The sequence below is a fragment of the Corvus moneduloides genome, chromosome 21 (genome assembly GCF_009650955.1).
Source record: "Corvus moneduloides isolate bCorMon1 chromosome 21, bCorMon1.pri, whole genome shotgun sequence".
NCBI lineage: Eukaryota > Metazoa > Chordata > Aves > Passeriformes > Corvidae > Corvus > Corvus moneduloides.
In genome coordinates, this window is record NC_045496.1 from 10,998,401 (window position 1) to 11,020,293 (window position 21,893).

At 42.5% G+C, this 21,893-nt stretch overlaps 1 protein-coding gene across 3 annotated transcripts in view; it reads left to right on the forward strand.

Annotated features, from left to right (window-relative positions):
* The window catches only part of UAP1L1 (UDP-N-acetylglucosamine pyrophosphorylase 1 like 1), a 39,287-nt gene extending 18,429 nt beyond the window's left edge, over window positions 1-20,858 (forward strand). The window contains exons 1-13 of one of the 3 annotated variants that reach the window (XM_032130748.1): window positions 1,839-2,040; window positions 4,261-4,369; window positions 5,463-5,599; window positions 6,583-6,743; window positions 8,379-8,488; window positions 9,776-9,961; window positions 12,025-12,173; window positions 12,788-12,976; window positions 13,814-14,004; window positions 15,623-15,743; window positions 17,380-17,577; window positions 17,881-18,012; window positions 18,819-20,858. In XM_032130748.1, the coding sequence (XP_031986639.1) occupies window positions 1,906-2,040; window positions 4,261-4,369; window positions 5,463-5,599; window positions 6,583-6,743; window positions 8,379-8,488; window positions 9,776-9,961; window positions 12,025-12,173; window positions 12,788-12,976; window positions 13,814-14,004; window positions 15,623-15,743; window positions 17,380-17,577; window positions 17,881-18,012; window positions 18,819-19,022 (2,022 nt within the window). In that variant the 5' untranslated portion in view covers window positions 1,839-1,905 and the 3' untranslated portion in view covers window positions 19,023-20,858. The other 2 variants (XM_032130746.1, XM_032130747.1) reach the window with 2 other exon arrangements.
* Window positions 20,859-21,893: the final 1,035 nt, after the last annotated feature.

The window sequence follows — 21,893 nt, forward strand, 5'->3', positions numbered from 1 at the left end:
GGTTGACATTGTGGGATCTATTTTTTGCATCAGAAAACAGAATATTGTGTTCTTGTTTGCAATGCCTGTATATTGTCCCCAAGCTTTTCAGCTTAGTTATTGAGGGAAGGGAGTCTAATTGCAGGTGGTTGTTTTATTTCAAGTCGATTTGAGTAATATGGTTCTGAGTCAGTTTGGCAGCTGGTGTGTAGATAATGAGCACTTGCTGGAATGCAACTTTTACTTTGCTTTCCGATGACAGGCACTTCTTAAACAGGGCTCTATTTATAGCACAATCAGTAGGGAAAGTCAGTAATACCTCACAAATGGTGGATTGCCCTCATTTGGGGGCTTAGTGCTGAACCCAGCAAATGTCAGAAGCAAATCTTCCTTTCTTACTTCTTTCCCCCCATTTATCTCTTGACATCCATGTGAAGGCTGCTGGGGATTTAAATGTGTTTTTAAGTTAGATGAATCAGTAGTTTCTTGTGATAGGAAAATTAATGCTAAAAATGAATGCATGCTTTAGGCATCTTAAATTGTTCTTCTGCTTGTTTATGCTGTTCCTGTCTATCAGAATTTTTGATTGATTAGTTTTCTTAATCATGCTCAGAAAACACAACATTTTCAGTTTTATCTTGAAATTTAGTGTGAGATGTATTCCAAATGTAAAGGCTCAAATGATGCATCCTAACCTGCCACTTTAGGCACAGCTGGAGGTGAATTCAGTGCCAGCACTTAGAGCAGCACTCTTAAAGCAGCTGCTTCAATGCTGCCTTCTTCCCGTTGGACTATGAACCTGAGCTAGAAGTTATTACAAACCCGGTCCTGCTATGGCTCTGAACGTGTACATCACTAAACAATCCAACTATGTCCCTCCTTCTCTGCAGGGAAGATGCAGGGAACTCTTTTATTGCACAGGGAGTGACACAGGGCTGGGGGACTGTGGAGGAGCGGCTGAAGGAAGGAATTGTGTGGGATGAGTGCTTCCTGCTGCATACCAAAATTCAGTGCCAGGTCTTATAGAACGGTTTATTTACATAACTGGTTAAGTTGCTTTTTACCCACTCACATACATCCATCCTCTCACAGATTCCAGTTGTTTGCTCTCAGGCCCGTGTTCCCGCATTGCCTGCTGGAAAGCTGTGTGTCTTGGTTTTTCGGTGGTAGGTGATAATGATATCAGACAGCACTTCCCTGTCCTCTCGGAGGCAGCAGCACTTCGGGCTTTTTCCTGGCCGTGCTCACTGTCCAGGGGGAGCCGCAGTGTCCGTGCCGCCTCCAGTGCCCTGTGCCGGGGCTGGGCCTCACCACAGCGGCCTCCTCCCAGCTCCATGGGAGCTTGCAGGCCATCTACTGAGTTGATTTTCCTTATGACCTCCCACGTGCACGTTTTCCTTTCTAGTTCTTCCATGCCAATGATTCTGTGACTGGTCTCTATGTTGTAATCTCACGACACCGAAGAACAGCGAGAATTCCCAGCCTCTCCTTTGTCTCACTGCCCATCCCGGCAGCTACGGTCCTCGCTGGGCAGGGCGTGGCTCGGCGAGGTGCGCCGGAACAGCGGGAGGCAAGGGCAAAATCACCGCAGCCCCGAACACCCCCGGCCCAGCCTGAAGGCGGAACCCGTGAAGTAGGCGGGGGACTCGGGCCGGGCCCACGCCGAGGGCTGCGGCCTCGGGGCGCCTCGGCGAGTGGGCAGCGCGGGCCGAGACCTCCTCCTGACCGCCCGCGGAGAGGCCCGTCCCGCCGGGGCTCCCTCACGGCCGGTGCCTCCGCCGCGCCGCCGGCAGCGCTGGGTCCCGCCCCGTCCCGGTGCCACCGAGCGCGGACGCGCCGGCGCCAGAGCGGCACCGGAAGCGGCTGCCGGAAGCGGCCGCTCCGTCCCGCGGGGCGATGGCGGCAGGCGGCCCCTGAGGTGCCGCCATGTACTCGGGTGCCGCCGCCGCCGCGGGACCGCCGCGCCGGGACTTCATCTCCGTTACTCTCGGCCCGGAGGAGGCGATCGGGGTCGGTGGCTACAACAACAGCAAGGCCTGGCGGCGGCGCTCCTGCTGGCGGGTGAGGGCCACGCGCGGAGCTGTGCGGTACCGGGAGTATCCACGGGCTGGGTGCGGGGGGTACCTGGCTATGGGGGAGGGCTGTTGGGCCGGGCGATCAGGAGTGTCCCTGGGCTTAGGTGTAGCTGGACTGTCATGGGGGACCTGGCGTGGTCCCCCAGTTCCGAGTCGGGCTGGAGCCATGACTGCGGGCCCTGGGCGCTGGGGCGGCCCCGCGCTGGGCTTTGCTCTCGGAGTGCTCGCGGGGCAGATCTCCGCGGGGTACGGGTGGGTAGGGCGCGGGCTGGCTGACGGATCTCCACGTCATGTCTTAATTTTCACGAGCAAAGCTGGGACGGTGGCATACGGTAAAATGCTGCCCTCTGCTAGTGGACATTTGAGGGGCAACGCTGTGCTCCCTGGACAGGAATGAGGGGAGTGAGATTTGGTCTCTGTGCCCTTGTTCCCCGTACTAAGGCTGAAGGGGAGAGTCCTGTCTTCTGCCCTAGTAGAGTACAGGGAACAGTTTTGCTTTCAGTAGAAAAGCTGAGTGTGAGGAGAGGGGTCCTCTGGCAGAGCTCTGGGAAGTGACCTTGTCTGCGTGTGGGTGTAGTGGGCAGGCAGCTTCATGTGGGGAATTTTGGGCTGGAGAGTGTTCTGTGGGAAAGAGTGAGTCAAATGGACAAGATAACCCTTGTTACAGATAGGAGATGATGTATAGTCACCTACAGAGGCTTTACAGGTCATCAGATGAAGTGTATGAAGAGCCTGTTTAGGGACACAGTCTCACAATTCTCTTTGTATTACCAGCTAGAGAAATATGGGCCTGACTCATCGCCCTTCATTGTATTCTTATTCTTTGTGAGCGAAAAAACAGTGAGATAGTGATGAATGCCCTCGCGTGTTCTTGTGCCTCATTCCTACGCGTTCCAAGACGCCACAGTTAAAGCTTCTTTTCCCATCCTACCCTGATGAACCACAGGGCTGCTGGATTTCAAGCATCTTTCTGCAACGGGGAGAGGGTCATACAGTTTGCCATGCAGGTAGAACTGAAGATGACACAGTGCGACCAGCATCTTGCAGTGTGCACAAAGAAGGGTGTACAGTGTTCCTGTACAGCCAACAGCACAGGTGGAAGGCAGGAAGCTGTGTGCTGTGGGACTCACAGTGTGAGCACATTGACAGGTCTGCCCTGAGACATTCCCGGCCTCTGGCTGTTGCTAAGAGGATGAGGACTATGGGAAGTGCTGTGTGGTTTGTGGGAAGGGTTGTTCCCAAGCGTAGCATTGGCTATGAAGTTATACCAAAACCAGAATTAGTGAATTTCAGGAGGACTGTTGGAAAAGTAACAGTGACAATTTAGCACTTAATGTTTAACTCCAGCTTCTCTCTCTGTAAATGGAGGCTAATGTACATTGGCCTCTTCCAGGTTAATGTAGCATTTGCTGTCAAATTTTCAGTGATTGTTGCATATACTTTAGTGTTAACAATACATTTTTGGCGAGGACTAAACTCAAAAAGATTGTGGGTTTGTCTTGTTTGCTGTGTTGGTGTTTTACTTCATTTTCACATTGCTGCAGGTTGGTGACTTTTTTTTGTGGTGCAGAACTTGTTCTGTGTGACAGTTCCCATGCTTGTCAGAGCCAGGATGCCTGACTTCTCTTTCACAGATTCACAGAATATCCTCAGTTGGAAGGGGCCCACTCTTTAAGCAAACGGCCCATATGAGGATCAAACCCACAGCCTGTCCAGTGATTGGTGCTCAGCTTGTTTTGAGCTCTTCTTCTTTGCTGCAGTAACATTTTTAGTTTTCTTATCATTTTCTTCTAATTTTGCGTGTGCACTCTGCAGTCCCTCCCCAGCCAGGAGGAAAGAGGCTTTTGGCTGATTTCCCAGTTGATACCTGGGCAGGTGCTCAGGTCAGCCAGTGGGGGTTGTGATCAGAGTCAGCTGTAGTTAAAGCTTTCTGGGAGTCTTGGCACTTGGCAGGTTCTGAGGTTCTTGCATTAAGTGGCTCTTATGTTTCTGTGAGTTTGTTGTGCCTTGTGCTGGCCGGTTGGATTTCTATTTTCTCTGTCATCAAAGAAATTAAGCAATGCATATATGCAGTTGGAAACAGAGTAGAATTAAACCTACGTGATTTTGTGAATTTTAATCTGAATGAACCAATAAGAATTTATTTTTAACCAAGTAGGCTCTTAATGTCATGCTAAATGTTCTTTCTTTCGCTTCTCTCCTAAAGAAATGGAAGCAGCTGTCCCGACTCCAGCGGAGTGTCATTCTCTTCCTGTTTGCATTCTTGGCAGTATGTGGAGTCATTTCGTACACAAGCATGGGGGAAGCATGGAAAAGTATGTGTTCTGTACAGCTCAGAATTGGCAAAATGAGGTGTTAGGAGATTGTTGTGGGTCTTATAACCAGTTTTAATTTCTATTGGCAATGACTGGGTGTATTCATTAAAGTGCAGTGCTGAGATGATTTTATGTGATGTTTGAATGACGTAATGCTTAATCAGAAATATTTTTTGTATGCCTTTTCTTTGATTAGCTTGACTAGAGCAACGTTTTGTTTTCATTGATATCCTGGTTTCAGCCAGGACAGTTGATTTTTTGAAGTAGCTGGGAGGGGGTGTGGCTAAGGCCTGGATGTTATTCTGTACCACCTCAGTCATTGCTGGGCATGGGAGAGGGGAGAAAGGGACCCTCTATGCTGGGGAGAAGGGGTTCCTTCTGATGGAGAAAACATGGCAGGGGCAGCTGTCTGTATGTGTGCCTTCTGTAAATAGTTTCTTTTTCTTTTACCTTTTGTTATTAATACTGTTGCCCGTACTCTTTGTTTTCTTATCTCAACCTGTGATCTTTGCCTTTTGTGCATCCAATTTTCAACTCCACCCACCCCAGAGGGAAGGGGAGGGAAAGAGGAAAACAGGCCAGGGAAAGAGTGGCAGTGTCGTTTTTGTGGTTTCAGAGAGCACTGAATTGGGGAGTACCATTCCTAAGCTATGACAGTTGATTAAGATTTGAAGGCTTTGAGTGTGGTTTTTTATTATGTTTGTATGTAGATATGGGTAGCTCAAACCCAATCACTAGAATAATATAATCCTCTCTTGGTTTTGACTGCCTGTCAGTTTAGACATTCCAAGCATTTGTATAATACTAAGGCACATTTACCTCTGACATTATCTTAGTAATTGTATTGAAAAACTGAAATAGTAGCAATTGAAAAAATCCCCATGTGCCTTTTAGCAGCCTCCTTTTATATTAGGGAGAGGATTAATACCAAAATACACTTTTTATCTAACAATTAGTATGTGTTCATCAATGTTTTGTGAATGCAAACACTTTTTGGAGGTGCATCTACTGCTTGAATGCAGCAAACTGTTACAAATTTCTAACTGCAGCCTTAACTGTTGATTCCTTGTGCTGAGTAGCTTTGTGTGTCTAGGTATAACAAACAAGTCGTTGGATGAGCAGAGAACAGAACAAGAAATTCCTGGATTAAAGCTGGCAAATCCAGCTGTTCTACCAGCACCCCAGAAAGCAGATGCCAACCATGGAGACTACCCTGAGCTTTCACTGCAGGTAATGTGAGAATAAGTTAGTTTTCTAACGCCACAAGGAGTTTGTGAAGGCAAATAGTGCTTGATTCCAGCAGTTGTTGTGGAGGAAGGAGTTAGAAGTTGTAATAAAAGTGTGCTCTTGGTGGAATGCTCTCCTCGCAGGAAGGGCTTTGGTGTAGTATTTCTTGGCTTTATGTTTTTTATTTACGTGTTCTGTATGCTGTTTCTTATTCACTGCTCTGCCCCAGGAGCACCAGGACTTTAGGTCACAGTGACCTCTTGCTTGAGGCTTCACTCGTGCTGTGTGCATCAGTCTCCACTGTTGTGAGGAGCCTGGAGTCATGATTTACCTGGGAGCTTGAGAAATAGCATCAGAAAGAGCAGATGATAGGAGGATTTGAAGGGTTATGTTTGTGGGGAATGCAATGGGCAAGGAACATCAGCTGACTCTGGATTAGTTGAGCAGAGGAATACTGGTTACTGTGTTGCTCGTCATGGATTTATCTCATGAATTTGGGGATTTTCTGTTAATGAATACAAAATTCTGTATGAAATCTCTTCTTCATCATGCAGAAATGTACATGGATTGCTGTATAGTAATTCTTGGTATTTACACTGGCATTGCGTAAACTTTTTTTTTGCATTCCTTTTGCTAATTCTCATAAATTTACTGTGCCTAGTAAAATGGAATCAAATATCTTTACAATCCTTTGTCACTGCCTTGTGTCAAATGAATATCTGGTAGCAGTAGAGGTAGTTTAAAAATAATTTATCAGTGTAAACTTAAGAACTGGATAATTTTACCAAATGTTTAAAGCAAACAAAACCACAAGGGTCTTTAGCATACCTTCCATTCAGGTCAGAATTTGCCTGCTGCAAAAGAAACAAAATAAGATTTATCTGAATTTATGTTTAATACTGGAATGATGTTGATTTGTGGTTTGAAATGTTACCATCTCTGCAACTTACCAAGCACATATTTCTTTTTTTCCTTTATATTCTCAGAAGCCACCAAAACCACCTCATGTTCGTCGTGGTCCTTCCAATCTTCAGATCAAGGCACCACGGAGAGACATGAGGCTGAAGACCCGACATGATACCATCAGGGCTGTAGAAGAGCTGGTCGAAGCTGATAAAGTAGAGAAAACAGAGAAATCCATTATCAGGTAGAAATGTTTCAGGCAAGGTACAGTGCTTCCCCCTTTCCCCCGCCAAGACCCATTGAGCGTTGGAGTGAAAATTTTTAGGGCTTTTTGTTGTCTGTGTCTGAGGTTATTTTCTTTCTTTGCATGGGTTTGTTCTCAGGCCTGGCCTGATAGCTGCTGATATTGCTAGGCTAGATAGATTTCTTTTTGATGAATGTGCAGAGTCTCTGATTCTACTGTTTGTATCCCACAGCTGCAGAGGGTTTGAAGCCCTGCGAGGCTGGCTGTATTTCTAATGCACTTAGACACTCTTAATGTTCAGAAGGATTCTCCGTGTCCAGAGGTTTCTGCTTGTAGTTTGTTGTAATAAATGTTAATGTAACAGTATCAATGTAATAGTGCTGCTACAAGTGTCTTTGTCTTGGGCCAGGCTTGGAAAGTGATAGCAGTGTCAGTGCTGGTTGTGGGTTGGTGCCACTAAACACAGTGGGCCCAGGCACGCATGTGTATGCAGTTGTGTGTGTTTAACAGCATGTGCTCACTTCTTTCTTACAAGATATCTCATCCCTTATACAGATCTGGTCTTTAACAGAAGGTCTGTGCTTCTATGGTCATGGAAGTGTTTTGATTTGGGAATAAGTGAAGGAAAGTAATATGGATACTGAAAAGTTCAGCAGAGGTTCTTCAGATTTGGAACATGAGGCTTGGGGGTTTTAAGTGTTTGTGTTCTCTTTAGCACTGGCTCAGATGAGCTGATCATAGCATCAGAACTGTGCCTACCTCAGCATTTTGGCTGTCAGTGTTTTCTGAAAGTGTTTTATTGTTTCGCTTTTGCTTGTAACTCATAAACAGGTGGTAACAAGAGAACTTACAAGAGCAATGAAAACATAGACTAGTTACAAATTTAAAGAATGAAAGTAAGAAATGAAATATGGTATTTATCTAAGTCAGAAGATATGCTGACTGTAAACAATATAAGCTTTAAAGGTCCTGTTAGCCTGGTTCCCTTAGGAAGCATATAATGGGCTCAAAGGCAACATACCTATATATTAAATGGTATGGTTGATATTGTTTGATCTTGATATGAACTTGGCTTGACTTGAAGTCCATTCTGAAAGACTACTCCTTCAGGAGATTCTTCATAAAAACCTGTCAAAACTGATTTAGGCATCTGTGGTGGCAGAGAAGGCTTGTGATCCCTTGATAGCAAAGTTAGTACTTTGAGCATCTCATCCTTTGTGCTTAATCATGAGTTTTGGTGATCATCATTTGTGTGGTACTATTTAGCATTAGTAGCTACTGTGGTCATTTCAGAGCTGGTAGATAACAAATTGCTTGTAATACAGCATTTTCAGGTGTTTGATTTATTTTAAGAAGTTTTTTATTAAATTCCATTGCCAAGATATTGAATGAAATTCCAAGAGCTTGTAACACACATTTCTTAATCAAGTAAAATTCCTCTGCAAAGAAAATTGCTCTCTTTGAACAGAAAACTTACCTAGTGGGCAGCATAGTTATTTTGATCCTTGATATAAAATCTAACTTCTGTTTTATCAAAGTATTGTGGGATAAAGGAAATGCAGAGATAAGTCCCATTCATTTGCATGATTTTCTGCGACCAAAATAAGTATTAATTACAGTCCCTTGTATTTGCAGCTGGAGAGGAGCAGTGATAGAACCTGACCAAAGCACTGAACCTCCATCCAGTAAAATAAAGGAACCAGAAAAACCTTCATCTATGGAAGCTGAAGACCAGAAAGAACCAGGTAAATAGGACAGCTAATGATACCTTTTTTTTTGGTTTGCTTTTATGGCTGAAGTTGTGCAATTTCTCCCCATACACATTATTTTATTTATTTATTTAGATTAGAGGAAACAGAAAGTGTAGGAGAGATTGTTAGAGCATCCTAGTTTTTCAGTGTTCTTATTTCACTATGCCAGCCTTCATGCTTATTAGCCTTCAGAATTTGAAAATAAATTTTAGAGACAAATCTTTGAAATACAGCCTCTGGGAGGAGGCAGATATTGCAGGACAGGATAATCTAAAGGAGGGCATAAAAGAGACAGCTTTCTTTTCAGCCATGCCTTTTCTTTTGTTCTGCAAATACAGGGAAAGTGACTTCCTGCCCCTGAACTAAATGGCACTCTTTTTAGGGCTCACCAGAAAGCTGCAGAAGTTGTTTTTGAAGTTGCTGTGCTTGTGGAACAAAGAACCTATTGTTTCTTTTTTGAGTTGAGAAAAGAAACCAGGAAGTTCTGGTGTGATAAACATTTCAATGTGATAAATTTGTGATAAATATTTCAATGTGATATATTTGCACTTTTGCAAGCTTAATATTTATGGGGTTGGTTGTGCTGCTTGGTGTTTCCCACTCTAGAAGTCTTTGTTCATAATCTTCCAAAATTTCAGCTAACAGGCGTGAAATTTTTCACGTTCAGTGTGTAACATAAACTCCATGGCAAATGGCAAGCAAAAAATTAGTACAGCTGTGGAAAAAGACATGGTTTTGCCAAGATGGAAAACGTAAATTTTCTTTCTACTTTGGTATTAAATAGAAAGTTCAATAGAAATAGTTTTGTAGAAGTGATTTTAAATTTAACAGAAAGCAGTTAGTAGGAGAGGGAAGATGAAGAAAAAATGTTATGTGTTGAATTAGCTGAGGATTTTATTGTTAAACGTATGTATTCGGCACCTGAATTACCATGGATCCTAATCTGGTATTTCCTGACTTTCATCTCTTTGGGCTTCAGTGATACTCATCTACAACTGTGCATGTGATTATTTTAATGTTTTATTTGCAGAAGTGACAGTTTTGTTGCCGGGGAGAAATCTGTTTCCCCTTGGCTGAATTGCTGACTAGAAACACTGACTGGTTGTTCTGCAGAGGAAAGGCTGCTCTGAAAAGAATAATCCGAGGGTGGTTTTTCCATTGCACTGATCAGTTAGTTTGGAAGAAATTTTATTTTTGGTGGAATGCAGCAAAGTGGTGTGTGGTATAGTTCCGTAAGTGCCCTGCAGAAGTCCTGAGCAAGGTGCTGTTTGTCCTCTGCAGTGCCCGTAAACGAGCGCCAGCTGGCTGTGATCGAAGCCTTCCGCCATGCCTGGAAAGGGTACAAGGAATTTGCCTGGGGCCATGATGAGCTGAAGCCTTTGTCCAAGTCCTACAGCGAGTGGTTTGGACTTGGGCTTACCTTAATTGATGCCTTGGATACCATGTGGATTTTTGGCTTAAAAGAAGGTAATTTTTTTTCCTCTTCCACTTTTTTCCCTCTAGAATAATTCCTTAATTTCTTTTCAGGCAGTGCATGTTCAGAGTTCTTTGAAGGGAATATTTATTACCTGTGGCCTATAAGCGTAGCTTTCCTGTGAGGGTAAATACATACATACATATATATGTATACACAATGTATATGTTTGGTAGAATTTGAGGGAAGTTTTAATAAACTTCCTGGTCTTTGTGTCTGTACTAAAACCCCAGTGCTACCTCTGTGCCATTATACAGCCACTGGAGGCTTTCTGCCCATCACTCTTGGGTAGTTTGCCTGTACGTTCCTTGCTTGTGTTTTATCACACCTAATACCAATATTTCATATATGAATTTAAGAAGGCTGTTTCTGTAAGGAATCCATGGGTGGAGAAAGGGAGTGCTCAGTACCTCTTTCCTGAATTGTTTTGCTGTCTATATTTTTGAGAGTTATTTTGGAAATGACCATGTTAGAAAACTTTCAAACAGATTTTAAAAACTAAGCCAAAAAATTTTGCAATTCTGTTGCAAAAAACTTAAATGCTTAATTAGTGTTTAAGACCTTTTTTTCTTGTTGGTTGTTTGGGCTGGTTGGGTTTTTTTTTTTGGTGGTGCAGAGGGTTTTTTTAGTGGTATTTAAAAATTTCTGGAACTGTATCTATTTAAGCATGGTAGATAGCCACCTTTGTAAACTTTTATTAATCTTGCAACTTTTTCTGTCAAGATAGGAAGAACAGAGCTGCCAGTGAGGGTACAATAAATACTCAAAGTATTTTATGGTTCTGTCACTACTACCTTTGAAGTTTATGTAAAGTAATATGTCATGTGTGTGCAGCTCTAGGCTTGAGCAGGCTGTCTTGAAGTTTCATCAAGTTGTCTGTGTGCTGCTGTTTTTTCCCCCAAAAAAGTTAATTGTGAACTGAGTAGAGCTGTTAAAATAAACTTTTAGTGTTAGAGATGTGTTGAAAACGGGTTCTTGATGAGGGCTTCTTCCTATTTTATATCAGTTCTGCTGATTGCCTTAGGTCCTGGGGTTTCTTCTGATTAACTAATGCTATGTAAATGCAAGTTCTGTTTAAGGCTGCTAGTCTTTCTTAACAGCTGATGAATGCAAAAGCTTCTGTGGCACAGAACTTGGCCTTTGCTGTTGTACTGCTAACAACACTGACAGGGAGATTTTCTGTAATTCTTTTCAATGTGCCTAACATCCTGTATTTGCCCAGCATCCAAGACTGGAGGGCACAAAGGCATCTATTTGCTTTAGAGTTTATCTCCTAAGGAATGCCTTCCATTTCAGGCAAACTGGTTGTTCTGCTGCTTCTCACAAGCAGGAGTTTCTAGAAGCTGTGAGATCACTGAAATAGCTCAGCCTCCAATTGTGAGGGCTAAGCTGACTCACATGCACCATGGAGAGAGACCCTGTGCCAAAGCAGTCATTGAGTGATGCTGCTGCTCAGCTGGTTGATGAACCTAAAACAGCTTTTCTTTTAAACTTTTTTTTTTTAATTAGTAATGTGATAAACAACCATTTTTGTTTCTAGAGAAAAAAAATTGCAACGTCTTGGGATTTTGGGTGTTAGATGCTGAAGCAGGAAGCAGGCTCCTGAGGACATTGCTAGGCTAAAGCTGTTAACTGAAAATGTTACCCGTTGTCTTGGTAGGTAACAGCTTTGGTTGAAAAAGATTTAATTAAAATTAGAAGGCTTTGTGGAAGTGTAACTGATTATCTGATAAGTCAAATGGATGGATTTGAAATATTTTAATTTCTGGACTATTTTAATAAAGAATTCCTCTATTTCTTCTTTTCTTAAGCTATTAAGGACTTTCTGTTTCGGTGGCTATTTCTGGCTATGCATCTGTGGTGGGTGCTGAATAAGAATTAAGCCAATGGTAATCAAACTTCTGCCAGCATGTGCTCTTAATTTTGATTTTCCATCTAAAATTATGATCTCTATAGGCAAATATAAGTAACTGTCATGAATATATGAAGTACTCATGTCTCTAGTTGTTGGAACATGCCAGAAGTTCCTAAGTGAACTACCTTTTATGCCTTGCAGAGTTTGAAGAAGCAAGAAAATGGGTAGCAAATGATTTAGTATTTGATAAAAATGTGGATGTGAACCTGTTTGAGAGCACTATCCGTATTCTGGGTGGCTTGCTGAGCACCTACCACCTCTCTGGAGATAGCCTCTTCCTGGAAAAAGCTGTGAGTGACTGGCCTTACAAATGAAACTTGCTTATGTATTCCATACTGGACAAAGTTGAGGGATGATTCCTCAGAAAGTTAAATGTTGCTGGTTTTTAACAGTATCATATTTAAAGTGGTGGGAAAGGCATTTACCGTTAAGCTTTGAAGCCTTCACCTCTGCTCTCTGTACAAGCTCAATGCCTTGCCCTGTTTGTCACCTGTTCTTATCTGCTCTTCTGCTCATGAATGGCTGACCATCATAAAGCTCATGAAACAAGAGAGGAAATAAATGATTGGCAAAGGGTAATAGTTGTCTTTTGTTGCCCTTTCTGTGTGTCTTAACAGCATCAGCCACCTCATCACATTAGCTAGATCAGCCAGTGACTGCATAATAGGGGTTGCAGCCTCATATGAGGCCTGCAGTGCTAAGGACAAGGTGGGAACTCTGCTCATTACTATGAATAAGTTCATGACTTTTTAAATTTCTTTAATTGCTTGCATCATCTAAAACTAAGCTGCTATTCTATCTTTTTCTATCTGCTTTGTGAAGAAAATCTAATGGGATGTACATGTGTATGTATTTATTTTTGTTTTGTTTGTTGTTTTGTCCTGTGCTCCTGGGTTGTCTTTAGAAAGACATTGGAAACAGGCTTATGCCAGCATTCAAGACCCCCTCCAAGATACCATATTCTGATGTCAACATTGGTCGGGGCACTGCACATCCCCCTCGCTGGACATCTGACAGCACTGTGGCAGAGGTGACCAGCATTCAGCTGGAGTTTAGGGAGCTCTCTCGTCTGACTGGAGATGAGAAATTCAAGGTATGAAAGAATCAGTTGATGTCTCTCTCTTTTTCCATTTCTCTGCAGCTCCACCACTGACTCTCCATTAATACTCAGTCTCAGGAGTCTGTAAGTTATGATAAATAAGTTGTGAAACTCTAGACAAGGGAAGAAAAAGAAACAAAATATTCTGATTGTTCTGTTGGATACCAAAAGTACTAGTGGAGATGAGCAATTATTTTTCTTCCTCAGAAACAGCTTTTAACTAAAAAAGTAATTTCTGAGTGTGGTTTCTTGATGCCATTATCTATATGCAGAGAACAAAACTGAAATGTTACCATCCAAGGAACTAAAATTTCACTCAACAGATAAGAGCCTGAAAGCAGGTCACCATATAGGGAAAAGTTCGTTGAAATAAAAATAGTTTCAGAGAAAATAATATTTTCCACTTTTCTTTTTGTCTGCTGATGTTATTTTGAACTGTATCCACAGCTCAGTGTTGAAGAATGCAATAATTTAAAGAACTTCAGCTATTGCTAAATAGATTCATGTAGTTGTTATTTTTGCTGGACTTCTCCTTTACAAATCTGAGTAAATCTTGAGTGCTGTAGTACTGGCTTTTGAGTGGGCTTGCCTTCAAGGAAAGGAAACAGTTATAATTGCTTCAGAGTACTTGAACATACCCAGAACATCATCTTTTGAGAGTCCAAAAGTTTGAAATCTTGAATTTAATATATTGCTCTCGCTGAACTTGATGTCCCTGATGCTAATTCGGGGAAGCAAAGTTACAGATGTGTTACTGGACTATAGTGACTAGACACAGTTCTGTACCTCATTTATACCTATAATTTATATTTGCCATTTTCTTTCTTGTAGAAAGCTGTAGATGAGGTGATGAAGCACGTTCACACCCTCTCAGGGAAAAACGATGGCCTCGTGCCTATGTTCATAAACACCAACAGCGGGCAGTTCACCCACCTGGGGGTCTACACTCTGGGAGCCAGAGCTGACAGCTACTATGAGTATCTGCTCAAGCAGTGGATTCAGGGTGGAAAGAAAGAAAATGAGTAAGTTCTTTACACTTCTCATATTGGTGTGAGAATTAGGTGAGCTGTAAAACTCTGTTGTAGTTTGCTGCTTAAAGAAAAATAATGCATGTGCCCAAGAGTCAGCTGAACTTATCACTGTTTTTAAAAGCAAGCTAAGCATAAAGAGGGACCTTTGGTAACTTGATGAAAGAACATGAGGAGACTTAGTCTCAAAACTCCTTCTCCACAGAAACCTTTTCTTCCACAGGTCATCAAATGTGAGGAGTGTCACAGACAGGAGATGAGAATGAAGTCTTTGCAATAGATATCGAGCATAATTAGACACTTCTGAAATACTGTGGGCATTTCCTTTCGACAGTGATGTCTGTGTTTGCTCTGGGTTTGTTAGTGAAGGGTGAAAGGAGACAGAAGTTTGATGTTTGTGTTACCTTCTCTTTAATTCCAGCATCCCAGACTGGCTGGGGTTGGAAAAGATCTTAAAGCCCATCCTGTCCCACCCTTGCCAAGGGCAGGGACACATTCCACTAGACCAGGTTGCTCCAGGCCCCGTCCAACCTGGCCTGGGACACTTCCAGGGATGGGGCAGCCACAGCTTCTCTGGGCAACCTGTGCCAGGGCCTCCCCACCCTCACAGGGAAGAATTTCTTCTTTATATCCAATATCAATCTACTTACTTTCCGTTTAAAGACCCTTGCTCTATCACTACATGCCCTTGTAAAAAGTCCCTCTACAAGTCTCGTATGTTTCTGTTATCTGTACTGCATTAGTGGAAGAGTGTTTGCAAGGAGGAGTTAAAGATGTTGGAAAAGCGGCTTTCCTTCAAGACAAGTCTGCACATAAGCTAATTATGTTAGACTTGTTAATTTCAAGGAGTTTAATGCAGACAGAGGAAAAACGTGCCTCTTGGCGGCATTTCTGTGTGCCACAGCAGATGCCTTTCTATAAACAAAGCTTTCATCACTGCTCTTTCCAAGCCTTACCTCACTGTAAATGGAGAACCGGTGTCTTTGGGACCACAATGGCATTTTGTGAGCCTCACAGTGGTATTAATACACAGGTTGTTTTCCATATTGAAAGTATGTAAAATCAAGGAAAAATCAAATTAAATAATGTGAAACAATGTTTCACAATGAGAGAGGTCAACTGGAAAAGATTGCTCAAGCTCTTTGAATCTCCATCTTTGGATGGGGGTACGAAAAAATTGCTTGAATAACCACTCAGACAACCTGATGTGTCTGAGTCTGCCTCAGAGCAGAGGGTTGAAGTAAAGACCTCCCAGAGGTCCTTCCCAGCCTAGATTTTTTGTGATTTCAATAACTCTGCTTCCAAGGATTTTTGAAATAAAATCTGGTTATTGTCTAGAAACAGTTGCAGGTGCTTTCTTTAATATTTGAATAAGTAGTAAAGTATTATTATTTACTTTGCAAGTAAACCCAGTGTTGCTACATGGTAGTGATAACCAATTAATGTCATGTTGATGGTTACTGAGGGGGTTTTTTAAGTTTTCACGTTTAATTAAATATTATTCTTTCGACTGAAGTAACAGTCACCTAAAAGATTGTGCTGAACATCAGCTATGATCAAACATGTTCTGACTGCGCGCATGTGAGGCAACTGGGAATGATTTTTTTCACAGGCTGTTGGAAGACTATATGAGAGCCATAGAAGGAGTGAAAAAGCATCTTCTTCAGAGATCAGAACCCAAGAAGCTTACTTTTGTAGGAGAGCTTGCTCATGGCCATTTCAGTGCCAAGATGGTAAGAAATACAACTGCAAAAGAAAACAGAAAAACCATTACAAAGTTTAAGTAAAACCCAACACAGAGGCAAATGCAAAGCTTTTCCCTCTCCAAAGCAAAAAAAAACCCCAAACCACCAAAAACCCAAACCCCAAGACTATATATACGTGCACATCTGTCCAGTGTGATGGCAGTAATGAGTAACTGGCTTGTAGATACTAACCACATGTGCAAACCGGGGGCCTTTTCTGCGAGTTACTCTAGCAAATCCATTTTGTTCCTTCAACACCAAACATTTTGGTGCTGGAATTAAATTTTCTTTCTGTTTTTTTCTTTTTTTCTGTTCTGGTCATAAAATTCCAGTGTCTGAAATTGTTGAGACAATACCTATTTTATGTATTACTCATTTTCCATAATTCAAAAATACATGTAGACACTTGCACACCTGTGTTTTCAGATTTGCCTTCAAAAGCAGCATGTCATCTAATATTGTATTATGGGGTTAAAAAAAAAATTAATCATTTTTGAGGTTTCTGTCTAGTAATAACATCTTTTTATTTTCCTACCTGGAAGATTCTTGAGTAAAACAGTATGCTGTTTGCTGAAGGGAAAATTGATTGATCTTAACCCTCTGCTCCTAATTTGTGCATTTTAAGATCTTTCAGTTAAAAAACTCATGCAAGTACAGGTATTGTATATGTGTGTGGCTTGTCTGAAAGACAAGTGATGTATTATTAATATATGTATAGCCTTTCCTGATGTAGTATTTTTAAGAGACTCAGTTCTAGTTTTCAGCATGTGCTTCTTGGATCTGAATTTCCCAAAAACTTTCCAAAAAACCTGCTGTAAGACCAGAGTTTGGGTTTTGGGTAGAGGGCGCTGCCCCATCCCAAGATAGGACAGAATTGAATTGAGACAGATAAGATTTGGCTTAGGTGTCTGTACTTGTCAGAACACTTTCTTCTGTTTCAGGGAGTCAGAATTTTGGTTTTAATCCATTATTATTGGGTGAAAGGCTGGACAGGTTTCTTACCCTGGCCAGCTGGAAAAATGGGGGGTGTTTGGCTACTGTGTCTGTGCTGACTTCTACAACCCTCAACTTCCCTTAAGGACTGGACAAAGCTTTTAAAGGTCCGTACAGGGGCATCAGAGTGGTTTTATTATGTTTTTGGGTGATGAGACCTGAGCTTTGATTCTGAATGTTGAGAATCATTAGAGATCCCATATGTGACATTAATCTGCAGTGCTTACTTTCTTATATCAATGGTAGATTAGCTCCAGAATGAGGACAGCCAAACCTTTAGGTGGTTCTGTTGACCCCTTGCATGAGCTGGTATGACATACATGCTTCTCGTAAACCAAAAGACACTCTCCTTCCCTTCAACATGACCTGAGACCTTCTTTTCAGAAACTTGTCATAAAAATGCATTCTTGTACATTTTTAAAATTAATGGTTTCTGTAATACTGCTGCCTGCCTCAAGCTACATTACATCAGATTGTTAAAAAGTTACCCTCAAGTTGTTGGTACCAGAAATGTGTTTTGAAGAAGAGAAATAATAAAAAAATTAAAAAGACAAAGGTACACTCACATCCTCCCTACCTCCCCTTGCTGCTTGACGTGTAACTTCTCAGTAAGAGTTGTTTTGTCTTGCAGGATCACTTGGTTTGCTTCTTGCCAGGTACTTTAGCACTGGGAGCTCACAATGGACTGGCTGCTGATCATATGAAATTGGCTGAAGCCCTTATAGAAACCTGCTACCAGATGTATGCTCAAGTAGAGACAGGCCTGAGCCCAGAGATCGTACACTTCAACCTCCATGCACAGAAGGGCCACAAGGATGTGGAAATCAAGGTGAGCAGATAGCTGGCCTGAACTCCAATTCCATGATTTCTCCATAGCTCTATTCTGCTGTTGAACTCCTGGCCAGATATTAGGGATGGGGTTTGTTGTGGAGCAGTTAATTCTTTTGCTGCCTTGCCTTCTAGCTTTACCCTAGGCTTTGGTTTTAGTTAACCCAGAAGTATATTTAGAAGCTGACATATGTGTAGCTAACTCTTAGGAGCAGATGGAGATGGGAATAATTATTTTTCTCCCTGCATGTATCCTTGAGGAAATTTCCTGTCTGAAATACTCTTGCCATTTTTTCTCTTGCAGCCTGCAGACAGGCACAACTTACTGCGACCAGAAACTGTGGAAAGCCTTTTTTATATGTACAGATTCACTGGTGATAAGAAATACCAAGACTGGGGCTGGGAAATCTTGCAGAATTTCAACAGATATACCCGGGTAAGGCCAGCTTATAGTGACCTTGTTCTGTCAGGACTGTATTTGCTCACTTGCTTTGTAACACCAACTTTGAAAACACACTATGTTTCATCAGATAACTGGGGGGGAATTTGTAAGTATATACAGAAAAATCGTTTTCTTACAGATTGAGATACACTGCTTAGTCCATATAGTGAAAGAACTTGTATTGCATTGACGAAAAAGTGAAATGCAGAAGCTGTAGGCAAGACTATCAAAGTGTTAGAATCTCTAGTATTTAGACTTCAGAAGCTGAGAAGGACATGGCTGGATTGAAAGAACTCTTCAATTAAAGTTGACAAAGGAAAAAATTTAACACAAAATGGCATTAATGGTTTAATAGAAGGTTTTTCTATTCATTCTGACTACAGTGCTCGTGGAGATGTCACTGATACGCTGTGAAAGTGTGATACCAAATATCAATGGTCTGCTCTTAAGAGAAATGGATTCAAGGCTTGGGCCAGCTCTAATGTAGGAATCGCTGGTTCCTTTCTGTATATTTGTCCAGAAACTTCAGAGGGATGTTCTTTGTGGTACTTCTCTGCCCTAAGTACAAATGGATATTTTGCTTCATTTATCGTTCTGGTTTCTTTTAAAATGCAATGAGATTTTTTTTTTTTTCATTACTGAAGCTTTATATGTAAATGAAAACCAAGTGTGAAATGAAAAACATGAAAACATGATGATCTCTTTCTTAGCATTTATCTTCTCCAAGTGCATCTGAATGTTAAGAAGTAAAAACTTATTTTAGGTTATGTAAAGATATATATATTTTTTTCCCCCCACAGGTTCCTACAGGTGGTTATACTTCCATTAACAATGTTCAGAATCCCAGTAATCCAGAGCCACGGGATAAAATGGAGAGCTTCTTCCTTGGGGAAACACTCAAATACATGTTTCTGCTGTTTTCAGATGACATAGACTTAATCAACCTTGACAAATACATTTTTAACACAGAGGCTCATCCACTCCCTATCTGGGTGCCAGCATAGACTCTGCATCAGTGGATCTTCCAGTGGTGGCATTTTTATCTTAAAGTCACTTTATTTTTCAGGGTTTGAGGAGAGATGCTATAATGCACCTTTTTTGGCTTCAAATGACAAACAAAAGCTTGGGAAAAGCATCTCTGGTTTGAAGAAATCATGTCAGTCTTAAATCTAATCCCTGGTTCCGGGATGGGCAAAGCTGTGCCATATGAAGCCGGTTTCCCTGGTAATTGTACCGTGGACCATGACATTCTTGGGGCTCTGGTGACCCAGAACTCACTTATGTCAGTATTACTAAATGTTCATTAAATACTGGGACTACAGCAAGTTGTCTTAGGGCACAGGGTTGTTCCTGGAGAGCAGGAATAAGCCGACAGTTTTCTGGTTTATTCTGGATTCACTGAAACACTGGATTACAGAGCCATTCCTTTGTCAGACTGTGACAGTGGTTCAGGTGGAAAGTGGAATAAACAGCTGTAGTGCTGTCCCAGGGAGAAGCTGTCAGTGTTGCTGCTGGTACTCCGATCTCATTCCAAACTCCCGAGCTATGCTGCATCACCTTAGGAGAAGGAAGAGGCAGCAGAGTATCTGTTGTATAGTGTCTTAGTTTTGTAGAGCATTTTGAATGGTCTATTCAAGCTCTGGCTGAAATGAATGGTCAAAGAGAATTTGCTGCTGGTTTGGCTGAAAGTGGTATATAATTTTGTAGAGGTAATGCAGTTTTTTAACTTACCTGCAGGAATGCGGGAGATAATGTGAAATGCAAGTAAAACACGTGCATTTTGTATCTTATTTGCATCAGTTAGACTCAGGTATTCTGACTGAAAGCTGCTTTCTGAGGTTGGGCACTAGGAAAGCCTGTGAGCATATTGGGTATCAGCCTCCTTCCGTCCCTTCCGGTTCAGATATCGCATCGTGGGTGTTTGTTGACTCAAAACAAGCTTACAGCTGTACAGCAAAGTTCTTGTTACTCATAATTTCTTGGACCATGGAGAAATTTTCAATTATTTGTTTTCCTTAGGAGTACACTGGGTATTTTCAGTAGTAGTGTTAAAAGCAGACAGTTGAAAGGTATTACAGCAGTTCTAGGCCCCAGTAGAATTGGAGAAATTAATTTCAGTTACTTGAAGACAAAATAGACCCAGGTTTTTTTAAGACTCTTACAGGAGCCCTGGGATCTTTCATTTTTGTATGTGCACACTTTAGAGATTTTAAGCCATGAATTTGGAAATGAGCTTTCTGGAGTGCTTTTCCTTTTGGATTTGGACAGTCCTGTATTCATGGATGAGATCTCAGAAATGTGGTTGTTCATATGAATGTTCATTGTCTCACTGAAAGTCTCTTTCCCGCTGTGGCAGGGGTTGTGATGGGCAGGGCCAGGAGGTGCAGTCCCCACTAAATCCAGGGGCCCCTGGCCGTTAATGGAGCTGACTGAATTTGACTCTAATGGTTCATTTTCTAGTGGCTGAGGGAGGTATTTTATAGTAATTGTAACCTTTGATTTGTAAAGTAAGATGCATCTTTATTCATTTTATGCTGATCCATTCTGTTTGCTGGAGTTACATGTTACTGTTGGGACCACTATTTATCATTCCATGTACTAATGGAAATGGAGAAATGTTACAAAGGTCAAATTTTAAAAAGGTAAAAACAAATTATTTAAATGCACATTTTTCTGTCATCAGAGGGATCCTGTCCTGGGATTGACAGGACATGACTAGTCAGTGCAGAATGTTAATGTTCCTCCCATTATTTTTTTTGCCTTACAACTGGCTTGAGAGTAATAATTCATTTCCTAATGAGCTGAAGGAGAGAAGAAATAAACTGTCACTTTCCCAAACATGTCTTGTCTTTTAGCTGAGTCTGTTGGTCCAACTGTACCAATCTATCTAGTTCCTGTGAAGACGTCTGAGTGGAAGTGTGCTTTACTGGTCACCAGTACACTGCACTTGAGTGACAGCAGTGCACACCAGGATTCCTTTGTGTAAATCTTCACCTCAGCAACTGGAATCTCTTGCACAAGTGTCTTGGTTTTGAAAGACAGGTAAGGAAGGCAGAAGCCTCCCTTGGAATGGCAGATGCAACCCCCTTCCCTCCGAGTTACTGTAATTTTGAAATCAAGGGCCTTTAGGCAAAGATGTGGGAAATAGGAATAACAGTTCTTTACTATTATATATATAACCAGTCAAACAAACAGCAATAACTCTGGCAGTGACAGCAAACACAAACCCAGTGCCAGCCTTCTCGGCTGTCAGGCCCTTTCCCCTCGGGTGCAGTTCCGCTCGCAGCCGGCAGGGGCGCTGGCGGCTCCCGGTGAGCAGGGCAGGTGCGATGGTTCCCCCGCGGCTGCAGGGGGCGCTCCGGAGCGAGCTCGGGACACACGCGGTACCGGTGCCCCGGGATCCCGGGAAGGGATGGAACAAAGGCTTCACAAACCGCTGGGCAGCCGATCCCGGTGGCCGGCTGGAGCTTCGGGAACAGCAGGCTGGAACAGCAGGGATGAGCACAAATCCCGGAGGCCAGACGAGATGTATCCAAACGGGGAACCCCCCGGAGGTCGGGCAGCAGGGCAAGCACGGCTACAGCGTAGCGAAAGCGCAAAGCAGCAGCCGGGCAGGGCGGCCACAGCCCGGCTTCCAGCAGGGCAGGGAAAGCGGCTTTGGGATCCCGGCGTTGTTTCCAGCAGAAAGAAAAACGGCCGAAAAAAAAAGAACCAGCAGCTCCTTTCTCTGCAGCTTCTCTCTCCAGACTCCGAGAGCGAACTGACCCCACACCCAGGTGAAACAAAGGAGTAGCCAGGCCCACCCCACCCCCAATGGGCAGCCCCTTTGTCTTCCTTAAGCACAGCCATTTGTCCCCTAGCAACATGCATATGGG